The 18,017-nt window shown below is 56.9% G+C and overlaps 1 protein-coding gene across 6 annotated transcripts; it reads right to left on the reverse strand.

The window, feature by feature from the left end:
• PHYHIP (phytanoyl-CoA 2-hydroxylase interacting protein) lies at positions 1-11,904 on the reverse strand. 6 transcript variants are annotated; one of them, XM_058289797.2, is made up of 6 exons: positions 11,889-11,904; positions 11,279-11,306; positions 6,796-6,988; positions 5,388-5,562; positions 3,638-3,755; positions 1-2,067 (listed from the first exon to the last, which is right to left on the reverse strand). In XM_058289797.2, the coding sequence occupies exons 3-6, from the start codon at positions 6,958-6,960 to the stop codon at positions 1,533-1,535; spliced, it is 993 nt and encodes a 330-aa protein (XP_058145780.1). In that variant the 5' UTR covers positions 6,961-6,988; positions 11,279-11,306; positions 11,889-11,904; the 3' UTR covers positions 1-1,532. The 6 variants fall into 6 exon arrangements, with proteins under 6 accessions (XP_058145780.1, XP_058145782.1, XP_058145779.1 ...); XM_058289799.2 differs by lacking the exons at positions 11,279-11,306; positions 11,889-11,904 and adding an exon at positions 10,254-10,735 and having other exon boundaries at positions 6,796-6,979; XM_058289796.2 differs by lacking the exons at positions 11,279-11,306; positions 11,889-11,904 and adding an exon at positions 10,254-10,728.
• Between the last annotated feature and the right edge of the window lie 6,113 nt (positions 11,905-18,017).

Below are 18,017 nucleotides of genomic sequence, written 5' to 3' on the forward strand. Positions count from 1 at the left end.
TCTCAGGCCGAGGTGGTTTATTGATGCATATTGCAAGCACAGCACAGGCGATGTGCCCCCAGCACAGAGCGGACAAGGTGGGGGGGGGGGCCGGGGAGGGCAGTGGGCCACCCCCACAGCGATGGCTGTAAGCAGAGGGGAACAGGGCCGGGGCAGCTCCCACGCCCCATCCCAGGAGACAGCAGCCCACGCCCACAGCCCCCGGCTGCGGAGGAGGCTCCCGGCTGGCCCCTCGCTGAGGTTAGGCCAGGCCCCTGTGTCCTTCCTCCCAGAAACCCAGCTGCGTGTCCCCTGTGGTCACTCTCGAGTGGGCCTCTACGGGGGCCGCGCTCTCTGCTGCCTGCCGCGACACCCCCCCACACGCACCATCCCCACGTGGCTAGCTGTTCCCCTCAGCGCCTCGCCCGGTCACTGCACCCGGTTGGCTCGTCTCACCCCTCTCCTGACCGATACAAAAGTAGGAACTAGGTGCCAGCTCTGGAGCTAAGGAAAGCCTCCACCCATGGGGCAGGGAGGGGGGCGTCGCGCCCACAGGCTTGCCAGGGAAGCGGGCAGTGCCAGCGGGCTGGGCGGGAGGCGGGGTGGCGGCGGACCCACAGTCCAGTTCACGGCACGGCACAGCACAGTCACGGCACCGTGGCAGAGCCGGGGCAAAGCGACACGGCCAGGCGGGGTGTCCCCGGCCAGCCCCTCGGGGGAGGGGGTGGCCCGCTCGGGCAGAGGAAGGGGTCCATCGGGTGTCAGGGGGCTTGGTCCCCCACCTCGCACCCCACGGCTCGGAGTCAGGCAGCAGGGGCGCCCGGGGAATACGGTGCCCAGAGAGAAGAGAGGAGAAACCCCAACAGCCCAGCGCCCCCAAAGCCAAGAGGAAAAAGAGGGGGGCCCTTTCTAGAGAGCAGGAGGAGTGTGCCACGTAGGCAAGTGGGGAAGGGGCGGGGGTCGGCTCTCCCCATGCAGGAAGAGGGCAAGGAGCCACAGGGGAGGGGGCGGCACGGAGGGGCACAGAGACTATTTATAGGGGGAGGGGGCCCAGGCAGGCGTGGGAGGCCCTGAGGCCCCGGCTCCAGGGGAGGGAGCGTTCCGAGGTGGGCCCTGAGTGGGGTGGGCCGGGCGAGGGACGCCCCCGCGTCTCCCTGGAAGGCAGGCAAGCTACAGGTGGGCTTCAGCCCACAGGGGCGTCCCTGGGAGGGCCCCGGGGGCGCGGCGGGCAGGTCTCGGTGAGATGGAGAACTGGGAGGGGACAAGGAGACGTCAGAACGGGGAAACCGAGGAGAGGAGAAGCTTCCAGCACTCGGGGCCCTCCACCGACCTCCTGAGGCTCAGACCCTCCCCCGGTCCATGACGCAGGGGTGGGCCACGCTCACCCAGACGGCCGTGCGGTGGAGGGGGAACGCAGGTGGGTGGAGGGGACAGCAGCCCAGACGCCCCGCCCCGCCCGCCTTGCCCCGCCCCCTCTCGCCCAGCCCCGCCCCCTCTCGCCCAGCCCCGCCCTCCGCCCCGCCCCCTCTCGCCCAGCCCCGCCCCCGCGGTCCCTAGCGGCCCACGCTGATGTTGCAGGTTTTGCAGCTGGGGTCTTTCTTGGCGTCCGCCGTGGACAGGCTCATGAGCTGGTGCCCGCTGATCTCGCCCAGGGTGCCCAGGGCCAGGTCGACGGGCTCGGTGTAGATGACCTCCAGGATGAGGTCCTGGGCGTGGCGGAAGACCAGCTCCCCGTCGTCCACGCTGCAGGTCAGGAACTTGTTGCAGGCAATGTCCAGGAGGGGCAGGCGGTCGCGGCAGAAGCGGTCGCCCGGGGAGCCCTTGGGCGCCAGCACCAGGATGGCGTAGTGGTAGGCCGTGTACATGCAGTAGAAGTCCGCGAAGTAGAGGCTGGTGCTGGGGTTGAAGAGGCGCTGCGCGGGGATCTGGAAGCGCCAGCGGCCGTAGGGCGAGTCCTGCGGGGGCTGGCCCGTGTTGAACTCCGTGTTGCAGCTGAAGAAGACGCCGTGGAGCATGCCGCTCGTGGGCGAGCCGTGGCTGCCGCTGTTGTCCTTCAGGTAGGGCTGCAGCAGGTTCCCGCAGTGGGTCCTGCCGTGGGGAGGGCGCCGGGTAGCCGGGCAGGGGGGTGGGGAAGGGAGCAGACCCCCCAGCCCCACCGCCCCCACCAGCCTCAAATAGAGCGCTCTCAGCCACTCCTGCCCACTCGCTCCCGCAGGAAAGAGCTGAACCTGTCACTCGCCTGTGGAAAACCCGCTCGTGGGGCCCCGCTGCCTACCTCCACCGCACTTTCTGGCCTCTTTTGCCACTTCCTGCCTCCCGCTACCCTCCAAGCGTGCAGGTAACATCTTCCAGCAATGCCGAAACTCCACACTGAGCTGTTTCCTGCCTCCGTGCCTTTGCGGTGCTCTTCCCTCTGCCTGGACTGCTCTTCCCCGTTTCTCCAACGGCCTGACAAACTCCTAATTGTCCGTCAAAACCCAGCACAGGAGTGCCCTCCTCTCTCAAACTTGCCTGGAACATCAGGTGCTTGCACTCAACAAATATTTGGCTGCCTATGCTTACGGGCTGGACCCTGAGAATGTGAGTCAACTATTACACGTACTCATTAGATCTTTCTATACTCCCTCCTGGACGAGACTCTGAGGTCCTCAAAAGTGTGAAGCTCTGCCTTTATTTATCTTTATATCCTGGCACCTAGTAAGGTGCCTGGCACACACAGGTGATCTCTCTCTTTCAAAAAGGAATCCACACGGGGCCATTGCCCACTCACCTCACTGCCTCTCCTTTTAAGGAAAACACTAACCCCCTTTCCCACCCTCACCTCTGCCCAGGTCCTCACGGCACGGGGGCAAGGTCAAGTTGCTCTGCCCGTTTGATCCGACTGCTAACGATGACAGCAGTGACAGCTTGCCCCTCCTTGCCTAAGAAGGGCTTGGAGGGGGCCAGGCAGCCTGGGGAGAGGCATGGGCAGCCCTGACCCCGCCTCCCCTGGCCTGGCCTTGGCCGACCTGGTGACGTGCCGGCTTCCCTCTGGGTCCACTCTGCTCATCGGTGTGCTGAGGTGGTTGGGTGAAATCATCAGTTTCCACAAATTTTTTGGACTGTGGAACCCCTCATTCCCTCCCTACCTAAAGACAATTATACATAAGCAGTCCACAGGCAAATACAATCGAAATTGCTCTGGTGGGACCCACAAAGCCCCACCCTCTGAGCTCCGCCACCACAAGGTGTTCCCTGGGGTGCCTCCCGGCACCTAGTTTGCAAACCGCTGAGCTGGATGTCCGCTTGGACCCTTCACGCTCAGAATGCGCTCACTTTTGTGACCCCCTCACTCGCTGCCCTGACTCTTAGGGACCACCTACCTGGGCGAGGTGTGTGGAGGTAGAACCCAGCAAAAGGAATGGCCCCAAGGGAGGAGCAAACCCAGGAGCTGGCTCCCCCAGGCGTGTGGGCACGGTGCTCTGGCAGGCTGCCCCCACCCCGGGAGCCCCCCACCTTCCCTGGGGCATCCCAAGCAGCCATCTCTGCAGGGTCAGTCTGGAGCTAGGAGGGCAGGGGACTCCAGGGGACGGCCTGGCAGCCGGCAGGGCAGGGGTGGCCCGACAACCAGGGCAGGGGCGGGAAGGCCTGGGGGCGGCCCCCGCCTGCGCAGCCGTACCTGGCGTGCTGGAAGTACTCCTTGTGATGGTTGCGGTAGAAGACGGAGAAGCGGAGCATGCGGCCTGCGATCTGCTCGGCCTTCTCCTGCAGCTGGGCCAGGTGTTCCTTGGCATAATCTGCAAGGGTCCAGGCGGGGTGAGCCGAGGACCAGCGGGGGTCCGCGACTGCGTGCCGCTCCACCCGCTCACCCGCCCCACGCTGCAAAGGTCAGCCCGTCCCGGGGCTCTCGGGTGCCAGGGCCGTCCGAGACATCGCAGCACCCTGGGCTCAAATGGAAGTCGGCCAGGTGGCCTGGGTCGGGGACATGGACTGCCGGGCGCCGACTGTCCTCACCAGCGCTGTGCCCTCCTTGCCAGGGCTCGGGGCTTTCCAGGCCGAGAAAGGGGCAGGGGGCTGCCTGGGGGGTTCTAACTCCAGACACCCTCCTGCTGAAAGAGGACCACTGGGCAAACGAGGGACTTGGGGGCGTTAAACTTGAGGCCCCTTGAAGTGAGCAGGTGGGAAGCTGCCCGCCCCCCGAGTGGCAGTCAGGTCCACGTGGGTGGGGGCTCTTGGTCCTCTGGGGAGAGCCAAGCTCACGCCTCACAGAGGGGAAGGTTTAGGCGGAGCAGGGTCTGGCGCTTTCCGTGAAAGAGTCGCAGAGAAGCAGGGAAGGCTGGAAACAGGAGAGCACGAGTGAACCCCAGCTCTGTGATTACACCAAATGCCAGTGACTGTACACTTTGGACGGATTGGACGGCTTATGAATATGCGCCAATTGATTTAAAAAATGAAGAGAAATAAAAAAGATGGAATCCCGGGCCAGGGCCAGACGCCCGGGCTCTGGAGCCTGCAGGGCTGCGGCTGGCCACTGCAGCACCCCTGCACACGTTCTGCGAAGGTGCCTTTTGCTCCCAGCTGATGCAGCCCTTGGTGGGGTGCTTGGTTTGGCAAGAGGAGTGTGGACCGGACTGCAGTCATCCCCAGTTCCCCCAGTTTGAACTAAACTCCAATTACACGTGGGGTTCTTGGGGTGAAGCAGGAGGTTTTTCTTGCAAGGCTTGGGAGTTCCTCCAGAGAGAGGGGTTTTGCAGCAGAGCTGAAGAAAAGCACCACTCAAAAGACAAGGGCAGCTCAAGGAGGCTTGGGGGCACGGACCTTGGCAGAAGTTGGAGCCAGCAGCCTCGGAGGCCTGGGGCCGAGAACATTCTCTGCCCCTTCCTGGTGACGAGGAGCGATCTGGAGCAATTCTCACCATGGACACCAAAAGAACGGAATATTGTAGGACAGATCCTGGGTCATCAGTGACCAAGTCCACATAAGCCCGGGGTTGGTTCACGCAGGAATTTGCACACTGTTGAGCAGGGGCTACTTCCCCCAGACTAAGTGGAGGCTTCAGATACGTAAAGTATGAGCGCCCTAAGCCAGAAAGTCACTATGGAAGGGGAGTTGCCAGCCCAATTTGTCGGGTTCACACCTGCCTGCTGCACTAGATGGCAGGCTTGTTTTTTTCTTTTTGAGGAGGTAACAGGGATTGAACCTAGGACCACGGATGTGGGAAGCAGGCGCTCAACCACAGAGCCACAGCCGCTCCCTAGACTGCAGGCTTTTTGAGGGCAAGAGAGGTCCGGTGCCCCTGTGGCCTAGGTGTAAGGCCAGGTGGACAGCACATGTTCACTAAGGCTTGCTGGAGGAAGAGGAGGCACCTCTTGACCATCAGCAGACCCAAGGTGCAAAGCAGCGGGCGAGGGACGGGACGGGGGCCTCACCCCCAGTGCAGAACTCGACGGTCTCGCTCCAGCCCGACACCAGGTACTCGCCGTCGCTCTGCTTCACCGCCGTCTGCACGGCCACGCTGTACTCCGTGCGGGGGCTCAGGAACCAGTGGCCTCGCACGGTCATGGGCAGTGGCACAGCCTTGGCCACGAGCTTGGTGGGGACGTCCTGAGAAACGGGGTATAGGCAGAGAGGCAAGAATCGGACTGGGGCTCACGCCCCGTCTTGCCATTGGCCTGGTCTTTCCAGTTCCCAAATCACCCCCTTCCCCGCAATTCTCCAGAGGTCCAAATGGCTGCACGCCCAGGCCCCCATTTCCCCGCTGAAGCCAGCAGAGGCCTTTGGGAAGGAAACACGGATACTCCCCAGCCTCTCCGCTCCTTCACCCCCCGCCCCGTGCCGGGTTCTCTTGGGAACGAGGAAGGGCCCCTGGAAAGGAGGCCCCCAGAGTTGAGAGCAGTGAGACCTTCCTTCTCGAGGCTGACTTCGAGAGCTCGGCACACTGCAGCGCCGTCTCCACGGCAACGGCAAATGCCGAGACGCCAGGGAGGAAGGGAAAATCTGCCTTATTCTTTTTGGGGGGGGTGTCGTTAAGGGGGTGGTGGTGAACGTTCACGTCACCGTGGCAACTGGCCTGACAAAAGACACCCAGATCGGGAGCAGCAGTTCCAGAGAGAGCGAGGGTGAGTAACCCACACTGATGCCGTCGTCGTGGGAACCAGCTTCTTCCCACCTCGTGCTCCCCCCTTTCCCCCCTCCCCGGGAGGCTTCCTCCCACCGGGCCCCCGACCCCCGCGCAGGCTTCGCGGGTGCGGGGGCACGTGCAGGAAGCTCACCTCCACCGCAGGGCTCCAGCCCTCCATCCCGACCAAGGACAGAGCGGGCCGAGGGCGGAGGGGCACAGCGGAGCCCGCCCCCTGCGCGGGCACAGCCGAGGCCCGAGGCCCTCCCCGTAGCTCGCTGTCCCCACCCAGGCCACAATAAGGCTGCTTCCGAGCCTGGGGCTCTGTCAGACTCGAGGCGCCACCCTGAGTCCAAGGTGGAGCCCTCGGCCCCACCCCAGCCCCTCTCTTCTCTGCTTGTGTCTAAAATTCCATAATCCTGTTGCTAATCGCGCTCACTGTGTGCCAGGCACTGTGCCAAACACCACACACACGCACGCACACGCTGAATCGTCTCCACAACTCCCTGGAGCTTGATATTATGCGTCCCTTGTTATCAGTGAGGAAACTCAGGCTCAGAGAGGTGAAACCGCTTTCCCAAGGTTGCACAGCAAGAAGAGTCCGGACTTTTAGCCCGATCTGTCTGACTCCAAAGTACCACCTGCAGGCATTCCATCATCCTGCCTCCCTCCAGAACAGGCGTGGGGGCGAGGCGCCTCCGGGCACCCCCTTGACTCACCCGGTGCTTGAACTTGTTGGAGTTCTTATTCTCCTTCTTGTTGAGGTCGATGAAGTAGTGGGTGACTCTCTCCAGGTCGCTGTTCTCCATGGCCCAGGAGATGCGGAAGGAGTCGCACGTGATGTTGTTGATCTCGATGCTGTGGGGGGTGGACAGCAGCTCCATGCTCCCCTCGGCCTGGCGCCTGTGGGCACTGAGGGGATGGGCACTGAGGGGGCGGGCAAGGCTCAGCAGCTCCCTGCCCACTAGGGCGTTTTCTGGAATGTCCTGCTCCCCATATCCCTCTCTGGGGGCCGGGGAAGGGGGAGACCTCGAGGACCCCTCGATCGTGCCTCCCTCGTCGAATCCAGTGAAAAAGATTGCCTGGAGATGACCCGGGGGCGGGGGGGCTCTCAGCCTCATCAGAGGGGTCTGCAGAGCAGACGGCACCTGACAGGTGGCAGAGGCAGTGGAAGGCTGCGGAACACCCGGGAGGGACAGATTTGCAGCAGATGGCGCCGAGGAGGGAGGGGGCCTCCCCCAGCAGGCGTGAAGCGAAAAGAGAAAGGGACGGCGTGGAGAGGGAGTGGGAGTGGAGAGAGCAGGCGAGGCTCATGGGGAGACAGGAACTGCCCGAGGAGCGAGGCAGGCGCAGGTCCAGGCGCCTGGGCACAGACCACTCTCGTCTCCAGGGGGGTGGGGGGTCAAACCCAGGGAGGGTCGCCACAGCACAGGGCAGGCCTGCTCCTGGGGGAGGGGGCCGTGCGTGCCACAGCCCCCCGCAAGCTCTCCTCCACCCACAGCTTCCTCGACGATCCCTCTTTCAGCTGCCCCACGCTCCCCTGACGCTGAAATTATTAGTTTTCACGTTGCCGTCAATTGGGGGCCTACTATGTGCTGATTAGTTCACAGACATTATCTCACACCAGCCTCACCAGAGGTAGGTACCACGATGATCCCCGTTTTACAGGGAAGGTCACTGGGGTTGGGAAACGCTAATCTGCCCAGGCTCGGGGGACAGAACGTGATTTGAACTCAGGTCTGACTCTGGGGCTCTTGATCGTTAAGCCGAGGCCGAGGCCCTTGCCGTGCGGGGGAGTGCACGCGCATGGCGTTTCCGCTGTTTATTTCCCTTTTTCTAGTTCTCAAGGAATTGCATTTCCTCTCACTCCTTCCGTTCTATCGCTACATCTCGATGCCCTTCCAAGTATGAACGGACCAAACCACCCTCCTCCCTTACGCTTGAGCTAGGAAGAGCCGCATCTGGCCTTGACTTTGGCCTGGTTCACCTGAGCCCTGGGCGTGGGGTGGGGTGGGGGGGTGACACAGGAACACAGCTGTGGGCCGGGCGCCTCCCAGGGCATTTGCTCAGCCCTCAGTGGGTCCCACGTTCTCCAGGTTCCTCCCGGCAGCCCCTCCTCCCCCGGGCACACCCCGGTTTTCTGGAGCATCATCTGCTGGCCTCCTCCCTTCCCTCTCCTCTCCCTGCCAGGAGCTCGTGCCTGTAAACGCAGGAGCTTCTACTTCCAGCTCCCGGGAGCTCCAGCCCCCACTGCTCCTGTCAAATGAAGCCTACTCCAAAGCCCCAGTTAGCCTGCAGGCTGCCTGGGCGGCCAGCTCACCGAGAGGGATTTGGATTACCTGCCCCGGGGCGTCACCTGCCGTGCTCGTTTCAGCTACGCTTTCCACACTTGCCTCTTAGGAAGTTCAGCCAAATGTCGGTGGCTTTGGGTCCAGGGAATGCTATGGTAAATATGCGTGGGGGAGCTACTCAGGTCCAACCAGAATGAAATAGAACCGGATCGGATGTCTGCAAAGAGCCCTGGAAGAATCAACCACTTTGGGTGGGGTGTTACCACCTCCGCGAGGTGCCAGGGAGCAGCTCCCAGGGAGACACCGGTGCCTCCCTCACCTGTGCACACACATGCACACCCCCACGCGAGCACAGGCAGGCTCCTGCCCCAGACAGCGCCTGCGTGGACCCGCCACCCATGGGGGATGCTGCCCGTCCCTGCCCTGGCATGGGCACCTCTTCCTGGCTCGACGTCTCCTCTCCGCCCTCTTCCCGGAGACAGGGCAGCTGTGTTTGATGGTTGGGGTCTCCAGGACCTGGGTGGCTGCAGCTCCAGGGGGGCCGAGATTACTCCCCCGCCCAAGGTTGGCAGAGTGGCAGTGGGAGAAGAGTAAACCAGGGTTTCGGGGGGGGCCAAGGGTGGGCGTGAACCCCAGGTTCTCTACACCCACGTGACTGAGAAAGGGCAGGGTGCGATGGACAGGTTGAGACCGCACCCTGGAAACGCCCACTCCCATGTGGCCCCACCCGGCGTCAAGCCCTGACACGCCCACACACAGGCAGGCGCCCACACCTGCCCCCCACACACGCGTGGGCCCTCCGCAGGGGCCCACAGCCCCCCCGCACATCTTCTCTCCCACACACTGAGCTGCGCACGCAGGTAGCTTCTGCCCCCTTCCACGGCTTTTAACAGTGCCCCGCGGTCTCTCCTCCCACCGGCTGTCCCATCCCTATCGTCCCACCCGTGCTCATGTCCACCGGCTCACACGCACACGCACACGCGTGCTCACTTTCGCCCGGGGCCGTGCTGGGGTAAGAGAGGAAGCAGCAGGCGCCGCCGGGCATGCGTGCCACCTCCGCGAGCAGGCCCCCCGGGCCAACCCACCCGCGGCCCCACATGCCCACGCGCGGGCACCCACCCACCCCTGCCCGTGGTCTCGCCGTCTCCCGCGAGCCCTCTGCAGGCTCCTGGACTGACCTGGAGAAGCGGGCTGCCCCGGCTCCCACGGCAGCCCGCGCGCGCCCCACACCCACAGGTTTGCACGGCCACGCGGGTCTGCCCACGGCCAGGGCAGCTGCCCACGCGGCCCACCCCGTGCGGCTGGCGAGGTACGCCCTGCCCCCCCCCCAGAAACCCTCTGGCTTCGTGTGTCCGCCCACACTCATGACAAGTGACATGTCCCCCCCCATAAATACAGTGCCTGGCGGTGCCCCCACCCCTGTCAACCCACAGGCTACTCAGACAGCTGCTCTCCCACACGCGTACCTCGCTTGTACAAGAAACATATGCTGGCAGACATGCCACACGCGCTGGCCAAAGCCCACGCAGGAGCACGGCTGCCCACGCTCGCGGACCTCCTGTCTCCTCGTGCACACGCGTGCGCTGACGCCCCTTGCCCAGGGTCATTGGAAAAGCCACCCGGAGGCCAGGGGACAGGCTTGCCCCCAACCCGCCGTCCCTGTGGGCAGGGCTGAGCGCAGCGGAATGGTCACGGGGTGACTAAACGGGAGGCCCCCGAGGCAGGACTCGACCCTTTGCCAAAAGGCCTAGGGGAAAGAGTCCAAGGTCGTCAGGTCTGGCGAGCCAGGGGACAGCCCAGGACCCGGGCGCCCCCCGATCCTGGCCCTCGGCCACTTGGGTCTCTCTCCAGAGACAGGAGGATGGTCTGGGAGGAAGGTCACTCACCTGGCTGCGCCGGGCTCTGCAGAGGGAGAGCTGGGAGGGAGAGCAGGGGAAGGCAGAGAGACCTGTGCGCGGCAGGGGAGCAGCGGCCGGACGCCCGGGTCACCGGCAGCAGCGGCCCTGGCTCGCTCCTCTCCCGGCCGCCCCGGAGGCTTCTCCCATGCCCCGCGGGCAGCTCCCGTCCGCGGCCTCTGCGAGAGGCTGTGCCCGGCCGAGCGCGAGGGGAGAGGCCGGGGAGAAATCCAGGCAGCGTGGAGGCGAGAGAGGCAGGCAAGGCGAGAGAGAGTGAGAGACCAGCCGAATCTGGCTCCGCCAATGGGATCGGCCGCGGCACAGCGTCAGGTGATAAGAAGCCAGCTGGGTCCCTGCGTGGCGGGGCCGGTGGGAGGGGAGAGCGGGTGCTGGGTCCCCCAGGGAGCCGCACAGACGTCCTCGGTGGCCGCGCCGGCGGCTGCCACCCCTACCCCATCCCTCCAAGTCGCCCCCAGATGAAGTCCCTCTCCCACCACCCCTTCCTGGAAATCACTGACTTGAAGGCAGCCCCCAAACTTTAGGACGCTGGGACAGGGGCGGGGCTTAGCGCCAGGGCTTGGGGGTCCCCCCAGAAGGATTCTGGTTGGGGGAAGGGGAGGGAGGCTGTGGCGGCGTGGGTCCGGGTGGGGTTTGTGAGCCAGATCAGGGTCCTGTCTTCAGCCTGGATTCTCTTTTGGGGGATCCTTTTGATGATCCCATGGCCCCAGTTTCCTCCCAATTCTGCCAAGAGACAGCAGCCCTGCAGCACCAGGGATCCCAGATTCTCTAAAGAGGATTCTCGGGCTGCTTAGGTGTTCCCAGGGAAAGGGGTGGGCGAGAGAAGTTGTGGGCAGTGAAGTATGTGTAGAGGCAAGGAAGTGGGGGTGGAGAGGAGCACGCAGGGCTCTGAGTGTTCTCATCCCAAGCAGCCATCCACGCTCAGAGCAAGCCGAGCCCGAAACACCTGGGCCAGGCAGTCCTGGGTTCACTCACAGACAAGAGGCAGTTCTACTCACCACGAAACGAGGACCCCGTGGACTCCACCTGAAAAGATCACAGGACGCAATTTGAATCAAGCGACAGTGACACGCAGTCCCCTGCTATGCCTGTGCGGTGTTGAAAAGCACTTTGCCATCAAACGGATACGGTTAACATGCTTGCCCCATCACTGTCTCGCTGAGTGACCTTGGACCGGTTACTCAGCTTCTCTGAGCTTCAGTTTCTTCTTCATCCATCCAATGGGACAATAACTCAGGGTTACTGCGATCATCAGATGAGCTCATCATGGAAATCCCTGAGCGCTGGGCGGCCCGTAATACGTGCGTGGCCAACTACCAGAGCGGTGATGATTGTTATTGTTAGCTGTCCCTGACTGCAGGAGCGCGTCGACTTTCAGGGGAGAAGAGACGGACATTCAGATGACTCAAGTAGAGATCAAGGAGGATACAACGAAACGGCAAGAGAGAGAGAGAAGGATTCAGGAAAGGAAGAGGCAGGACGAGCTCAGAAAGGAGATGGCGCATGGCCAAGAGGGGACAGAGGGAGCAGGGGCGAGGGTTTGGTGCTGGGGGGGCAGGCAGACCTCACAGGCTGCACAAGGAACAGCTGAGAGTCAAGGACACTCACCAGGAGGGACCCAGGGGGACTGCAGTCTGGCAGCCAAGAGGTTAGAGGAGGTGACCGTGGGTGGGAAGCAAAGAGTTCATAGAATGCAGAGACAAGTAGAAGCTGGTCCGACCTTAGAGGGGTGTGAGAACCTGAGCAAGTTTGGTCAGATCCTGAATCACAGAATGTGCTGTGGTGTGTTACACGGAGGTGGGATTAAGCACTCTCTTGGCCAAACATAACGAGCCCCTCCCCTCACACACCTACACCGAGATTTTGAAACTCGGAAGAGAAGCAAAATGGGATCTCACGGTCATGCACAGCACTGGACACCTGGACTAAATCCCATCCCTAGTGCCACGCTGGGCTAAGTAGGATAAGGAACAGGTCAGGCTCTCTGTGACTTGGTTTCCCCTTCCATCAAAGGAAGTCTAGGGAAGCGGATGTGGCTCAGGCAGTCGCGTGCCCACCTCCCACATGGGAGGTCCTGGGTTTGGCTCCCAGTGCCTCCTAAAGAAAAAGCAGACGACAACAACAAAAAACAAACAAAGGAAGACTAGTCCCAACACCATCTCCACTTCCTGCTTTTTCAGGATGGCTCGTGGACACTGCCCGAGCCACGTCCTAAGACGTGAACTTAAAATAACCCCCTGCATGCCTTTTTGCAGAGCTCTGTGTTAGCATCAGGTGAAGGCACAACCCTACCAGGGTTTCTGCTGCTTCTTGCCTCCCAGGACTTTTACACAGATCACATGAGAAAGCACATGGTAAGGACGAAGCATAACAGGCCAAGTATAACTAACTCTGTATGAAACCCAAAAAACCTCCACCTAGGTGCGCTGCTGCAGCATTTCTATTTTAATGACATTTTATCACACGGAACACATGATCACTGTAGAAAGATGAAGACTTTTCACTTTAAAATTTATTTTTTTGTTGTCGGTTTCTTTATTTTTGAGCTATCAGGGCCAGGGATTGAACCCATGTGGGAAGCCAGTGCTCAACCACTGAGCCACCCTGGTTCTCCCGAGTTGGTCTTCTTGTTTGTTTGCTCGTTGTTTTCTTGTGTTTTCAGGAGGCAACGGGGACCAAACCTGGGACCTCCCATATGGGAAGCAGGTGTCCAAATGCTTGACCCACATCCGCTCCCTCATTTTAAAATTTAAGGGAGGATTATATTTGCTCAATTTCCCACCATTCCGAATTTTATATTACATATATAAAATTTACAACAAAAATGGAATGAAAGTATAAATACTGCTTTACAATTTTTTTCCACTTGCGAATACCTTTTCTGTTTAGTACATAGTTTTTCTACAGTATCAGTTTAAATGCTGTATAATGTTCTTTATCAGGCCATATACCCTTTTCTTGAAAACAATCCCCTACTCTTCTATGATTTCATGATTTTTTTTCTTTTTCACTATTCTAAACATCTGCAAAGAACATCCTTACAGCAAAATCTTTTCCCACCGCTTAATTATATTTCCAACAAAGTACGAATGGGTTTGGACATCTTTGGGGTATTGATTTAAGCAAACTAAAGGGGAGAAAAACCTACATAACAATTGGAGAAATTTAAATGCTAATTGGATATTTGATAGTGTTTACTGATTCTTAGCTGTGATAATGATATTGTGGTTATGTTTTTAAAAAGTTGTCTTTATCCTTTAGAGAGAGCTCTTGTAATACAGCTCTGATTTGTTTCAAAATTATCTGAGAAGGAGGTGGGAGAAAGGGGCAGAGTAAAGATGAAACAAGACTGGGCACGAGTGGTTAATTGTTGAGCCTGGGCACCTTGAGAGTCATTATGCTAGTCTCTCTACTTTTGTGTATGCTTGAGAGTTTCCGCATTAAACATTATATCTAAGCTATGATTACTGTAATAAAAAAAGCATTTATTAAGCACCAAGCCACAGTGCCAGGCATGCAATTCTCACAACAATCTTGAGAGGTAGATCTATTAGCCCAATTAAAAAAAAAGGCAGGAGGTGGAGAATGAGACTCAGCCCGTAAGTCATAAAACTAGTATTCAAATTCAGGTCTGAGTACAAAGGGCAGATTCTTCATGGTAGAAGGACACCTAGCAAATAAAGAGTCTGATTTAATAGAGAAGGAAGCTGTTAAGTGAAAAAAATTTCTCTTAATATGGCTTATAGGGAAACGGACTTTGGCCCAGTGGTTAGGGCGTCCGTCTACCACATGGGAGGTCCGCGGTTCAAGCCCCGGGCCTCCTCGACCCGTGTGGAGCTGGCCCATGCGCAGTGCTGATGCGCGCAAGGAGTGCCGTGCTACACAGGGGTGTCCCCCGCGTAGGGGAGCCCCACGCGCCAGGAGTGCACCCATGAGGAGAGCCGCCCAGCGCGAAGGAGGGAGCAGCCTGCCCAGGAATGGCGCCGCCCACACTTCCCGTGCCGCTGACGACAACAGAAGCGGACAAAGAAACAAGATGCAGCAAAAAGACACAGAAAACAGACAACCGGGAAAGGGGAGGGGAATTAAATAAATAAAGATAAATCTTTAAAAAAAAAATATGGCTTATATGCTTATTATAATCAAAATGTTTATTTCCTTGCAGTTGAACTAAGGTGTGTGGAGATCTCATGAGCCAATAAACGTGGACACAGGGAGTCATGAAAATCGCCTTGTTCATTTACACGTGTTGACAAGGCCAGCTGTGGGTGATGACTGTCTAAAAGAGCTACGTGGGTTTCTGAGTGCTTATTTACTCTATCTTCTTGAAATTATATTTCAGCATCCTACAACTCCCACTGGTCACTTATTTTAAACTTAAAAAAGGGTGTTATGTTACAGTGACTGAAAAAAGTGGACACAAATAATATAAGTTTTTAAGTTTTATTTTTAAAACTTAAATATTTTACAAATGTGAGACATGGAAAATAGGTGAGTAGGGTTTAAGAACTTTGAAAAACTGTAGAAGAGACACGCATGAAATGTTGGAGGGGCAAAAGAAACTTCATGGGAAAAAGACTGAGAACAATGAAGAGAATCTAACTGAAATGAGAAATGGAAGGACTAATCTGATAGAGCCATGATGCTAGGATAATAGTTACACCTGATGTGGAAGTGCATAATATAGAAAATATGGGCCACCACTGGGCAATTGCATGGCAAGATTCCAGAAACAAGAGTTAGACTTATCGTATATATAAAATACTGCCATGATGGAAAGACTTCCTTTGACTCACTCAGTACTTGCCGCACCATCTGTTAAGAGAGCTGTTTACAGAACCTATAGAGAAAATGCCTGTAAAATACAACTCAGTGATGGCTTTTACATCAGTGGTGCCAAAGTTGAACAGCCTCTTGGAAACAATCCACCTTTATTTTTCTAATGCGTATCTAATGTTTACCACTTGGTCTCACCATAAACTGGAATTCATTCACTCATTCAGCGAATCTTCACTGGGTGCTTGCTAGGTATCAGGCGCTGCTTCAGGCAATGAATAATGAAGATACTGCAGTTGGAGGAGCAGGACAAAAATCCCTGTCCTTGTGGAGCTTATATCTTCGTGGGCAGAAGACAAAGAAACAGAGGAATCAATGAATTAAAAGCCTATATTCATCAGGTGGGTGATAAATGCTACAAAGTCGTAAATAGGGATAGGCGATATCATGGGGAGTGGGAGTTACAAGGTTGGAGGTGAAATGTCAGAGGCACCTTTGGAGTAAAGACCTGGATGAGGGGAGGGGGTTAGCCTTGCAGAAATATTGGGGGGAGGAGTATTCTAGGGTTCAGGTGCAGAAGTGGGGGCATGCCTGATCTGTTCCAGAAGCAGCGAGGAGGCCAGTGTGGCCGGAGCAGAATGAGTGAGGGGAGTGTGATAGAAATTGAGGCCAGACAGGTGGCAGGTGGAGGGACAGGTTATGCAGGTTAGAAAGACTGAAACTCTAAAATGGGAAGCCATTGGGAGGTTTAGAGCAGAAACACTGATCTGATGTGAAATATATTAATGATGCTATGTTGAGACTAGGTGGAGGGACCCAGGTGGAAGCAGGGAGCCTAGCTAAGAGCTACTAAAATAATCCCCAAAAAAGATGATTGTGGCCTGGGGCAGGGTGGTATGTCAGTGGAGGAGGTGAGAAGTGGGAAGATTCTGGATATATTTGGAAGGTAGTGCTGACATGTTAGATGTAGGGCATGAGAGAAAGAGAGGAGTTACGAATAAATACAATGTTTTTTACATGAACAACTAAGAAGGATGGTGTTGCCATTTCTGAGGTAGAAAACGCTTTGGGTAGGTTGATGAGGAAGATCAAAGGTTCGAATGTGTACATAGGTTTGAGACGCCTAGCAGCCATCCACGGAGGTGTGAAATAGGCAGGATACACAGCTGGAATTCAGAGTGATCCAAGCTGGAGATACGCATTTAAGAGCTACCTGTAAACAGTTCACTGTTGGAAGCCATGAATGTGGACCACTGCCAAAGGAATAAGTTTAGAGAGAAAAAGAAGAGTTCCAACATACTAAATCTTAGACCTCTCCAATGTTTAGAGGTCAAGGAGATGAGGAGGAACTAGCAAAGGAGAATGAGAAGGAATGGCCTGCAAAAAGAATAATATAAATTAGGACAAATTATGTGTAGAACATGTAATGACTTGAACTTGGATGATGTTTCTCATACCACACCCTCCTTTTCTTTTACTGATAGGTATTCAAAGCAGTGGTTTATGCATTCCTTTTTTTTTTTTTTGAGGAAGTACCAGGGATTGAACTGGGGACCTCATACATGGGACGCCAGCACTCGAGCATGGAGCTACACCCTGCTCCCCTTCATTTCTTTTCTTTTTTTACAAGCACAGCTTGACAATTTTTCTAATTTTATTTATTTTTAGACTTATTTTTTATCTATTTCTTTCCCCTTCCTCTCTTCCCCCCAGTTGTCTGCTCTCTCTGTCCATTTGCTGTGTGTTCTTGTGTCCACTTGTGTTCTTGTCAGTGGCACTGGGAATCTGTGTCTCTTTTTGTTGCATCATCTTGCTGCATCAGCTCTCGGTGTGTGCGGCACCATTCCTGGGCAGGCTGCACTTACTTCGCTCTGGGCGGCTCTCCTTACCGGGCACACTCCTTGCACGTGGGGCTCCCCTATGTGGGGGACACCCCTGCGTGGCACAGCACTCCTTGCGCGCATCAGCACTGTATATGAGCCAGCTCATCACACGGGTTTGAACCCTGGACCTCCCATGTGATAGGCGGACGCCCTAGCCGTGTACCAGATCGCTTCCCTTCATTTCTTTTCTTTTTTTTTTTTTTTTTTTTTCTCTTTTTTTTTTTTTTTTAATTTTTTTATTTTTTATTGACTTTGTAATAATATTACATTAAAAATATATATGTGAGGTCCCATTCAACCCCACCCCCCCACCCCCCCTCTCCCCCCCCCCCCAACAACACTCGTTCCCATCATCATGACACATCCATTGGATTTGGTAAGTACATCTTTGGGCACCTCTGCACCTCATATACATTGGTTCACATCATGGCCCATACTCTCCTCTATTCCATCATGTAGGCCCTGTGAGGATTTACAATGTCCGGTGATTACCTCTGAAGCACCATCCAGGGCAGCTCCATGTCCCGAAGACGCCTCCACCTCTCATCTCTTCCTGCCTTTCCCCATACCCTTTGTCCATTATGTCCACTTTTCCCAATCCAATGCCACCTCTTCTATGTGGACACTGGATTGGTTGTGTCCATTGCACCTTTATGTCAAGAGGAGGCTCAGATTCCACCTGGATGCTGGATGCAATCCTCCCATTTTCAGTTGTAATCACTCTAGGCTCCATGGTGTGGTGGTTGTCCTTCTTCACCTCCATCTTAGCTGAGTGTGGTAAGTCCAATAAATCAGATTGTAGGTGCTGGAGTCTGTTGAGGCTCAGGATCTGGCTATCACATTGTCAGTCCAGAGATTCAAATCCCCTAAATATATCTTAAACCCCAACATTAACTGCACCTCCAGCACATTAGCATGAAAGTCTTATGAAGGGAGATCCCATCTGAGTCCAGATTCATCACACATAAACACCATTTCCAAAGAGGGGCCATCTGCCCTGGTAGTTAACCCCATCGGCCATGACCATAACTCCCATGGGTCTCTTTAGCCCTCAAAGGAACCAATATCTGGGGGTTGT

This window comes from Dasypus novemcinctus, chromosome 29 (genome assembly GCF_030445035.2).
Source record: "Dasypus novemcinctus isolate mDasNov1 chromosome 29, mDasNov1.1.hap2, whole genome shotgun sequence".
In the NCBI taxonomy this organism is placed as follows: domain Eukaryota; kingdom Metazoa; phylum Chordata; class Mammalia; order Cingulata; family Dasypodidae; genus Dasypus; species Dasypus novemcinctus.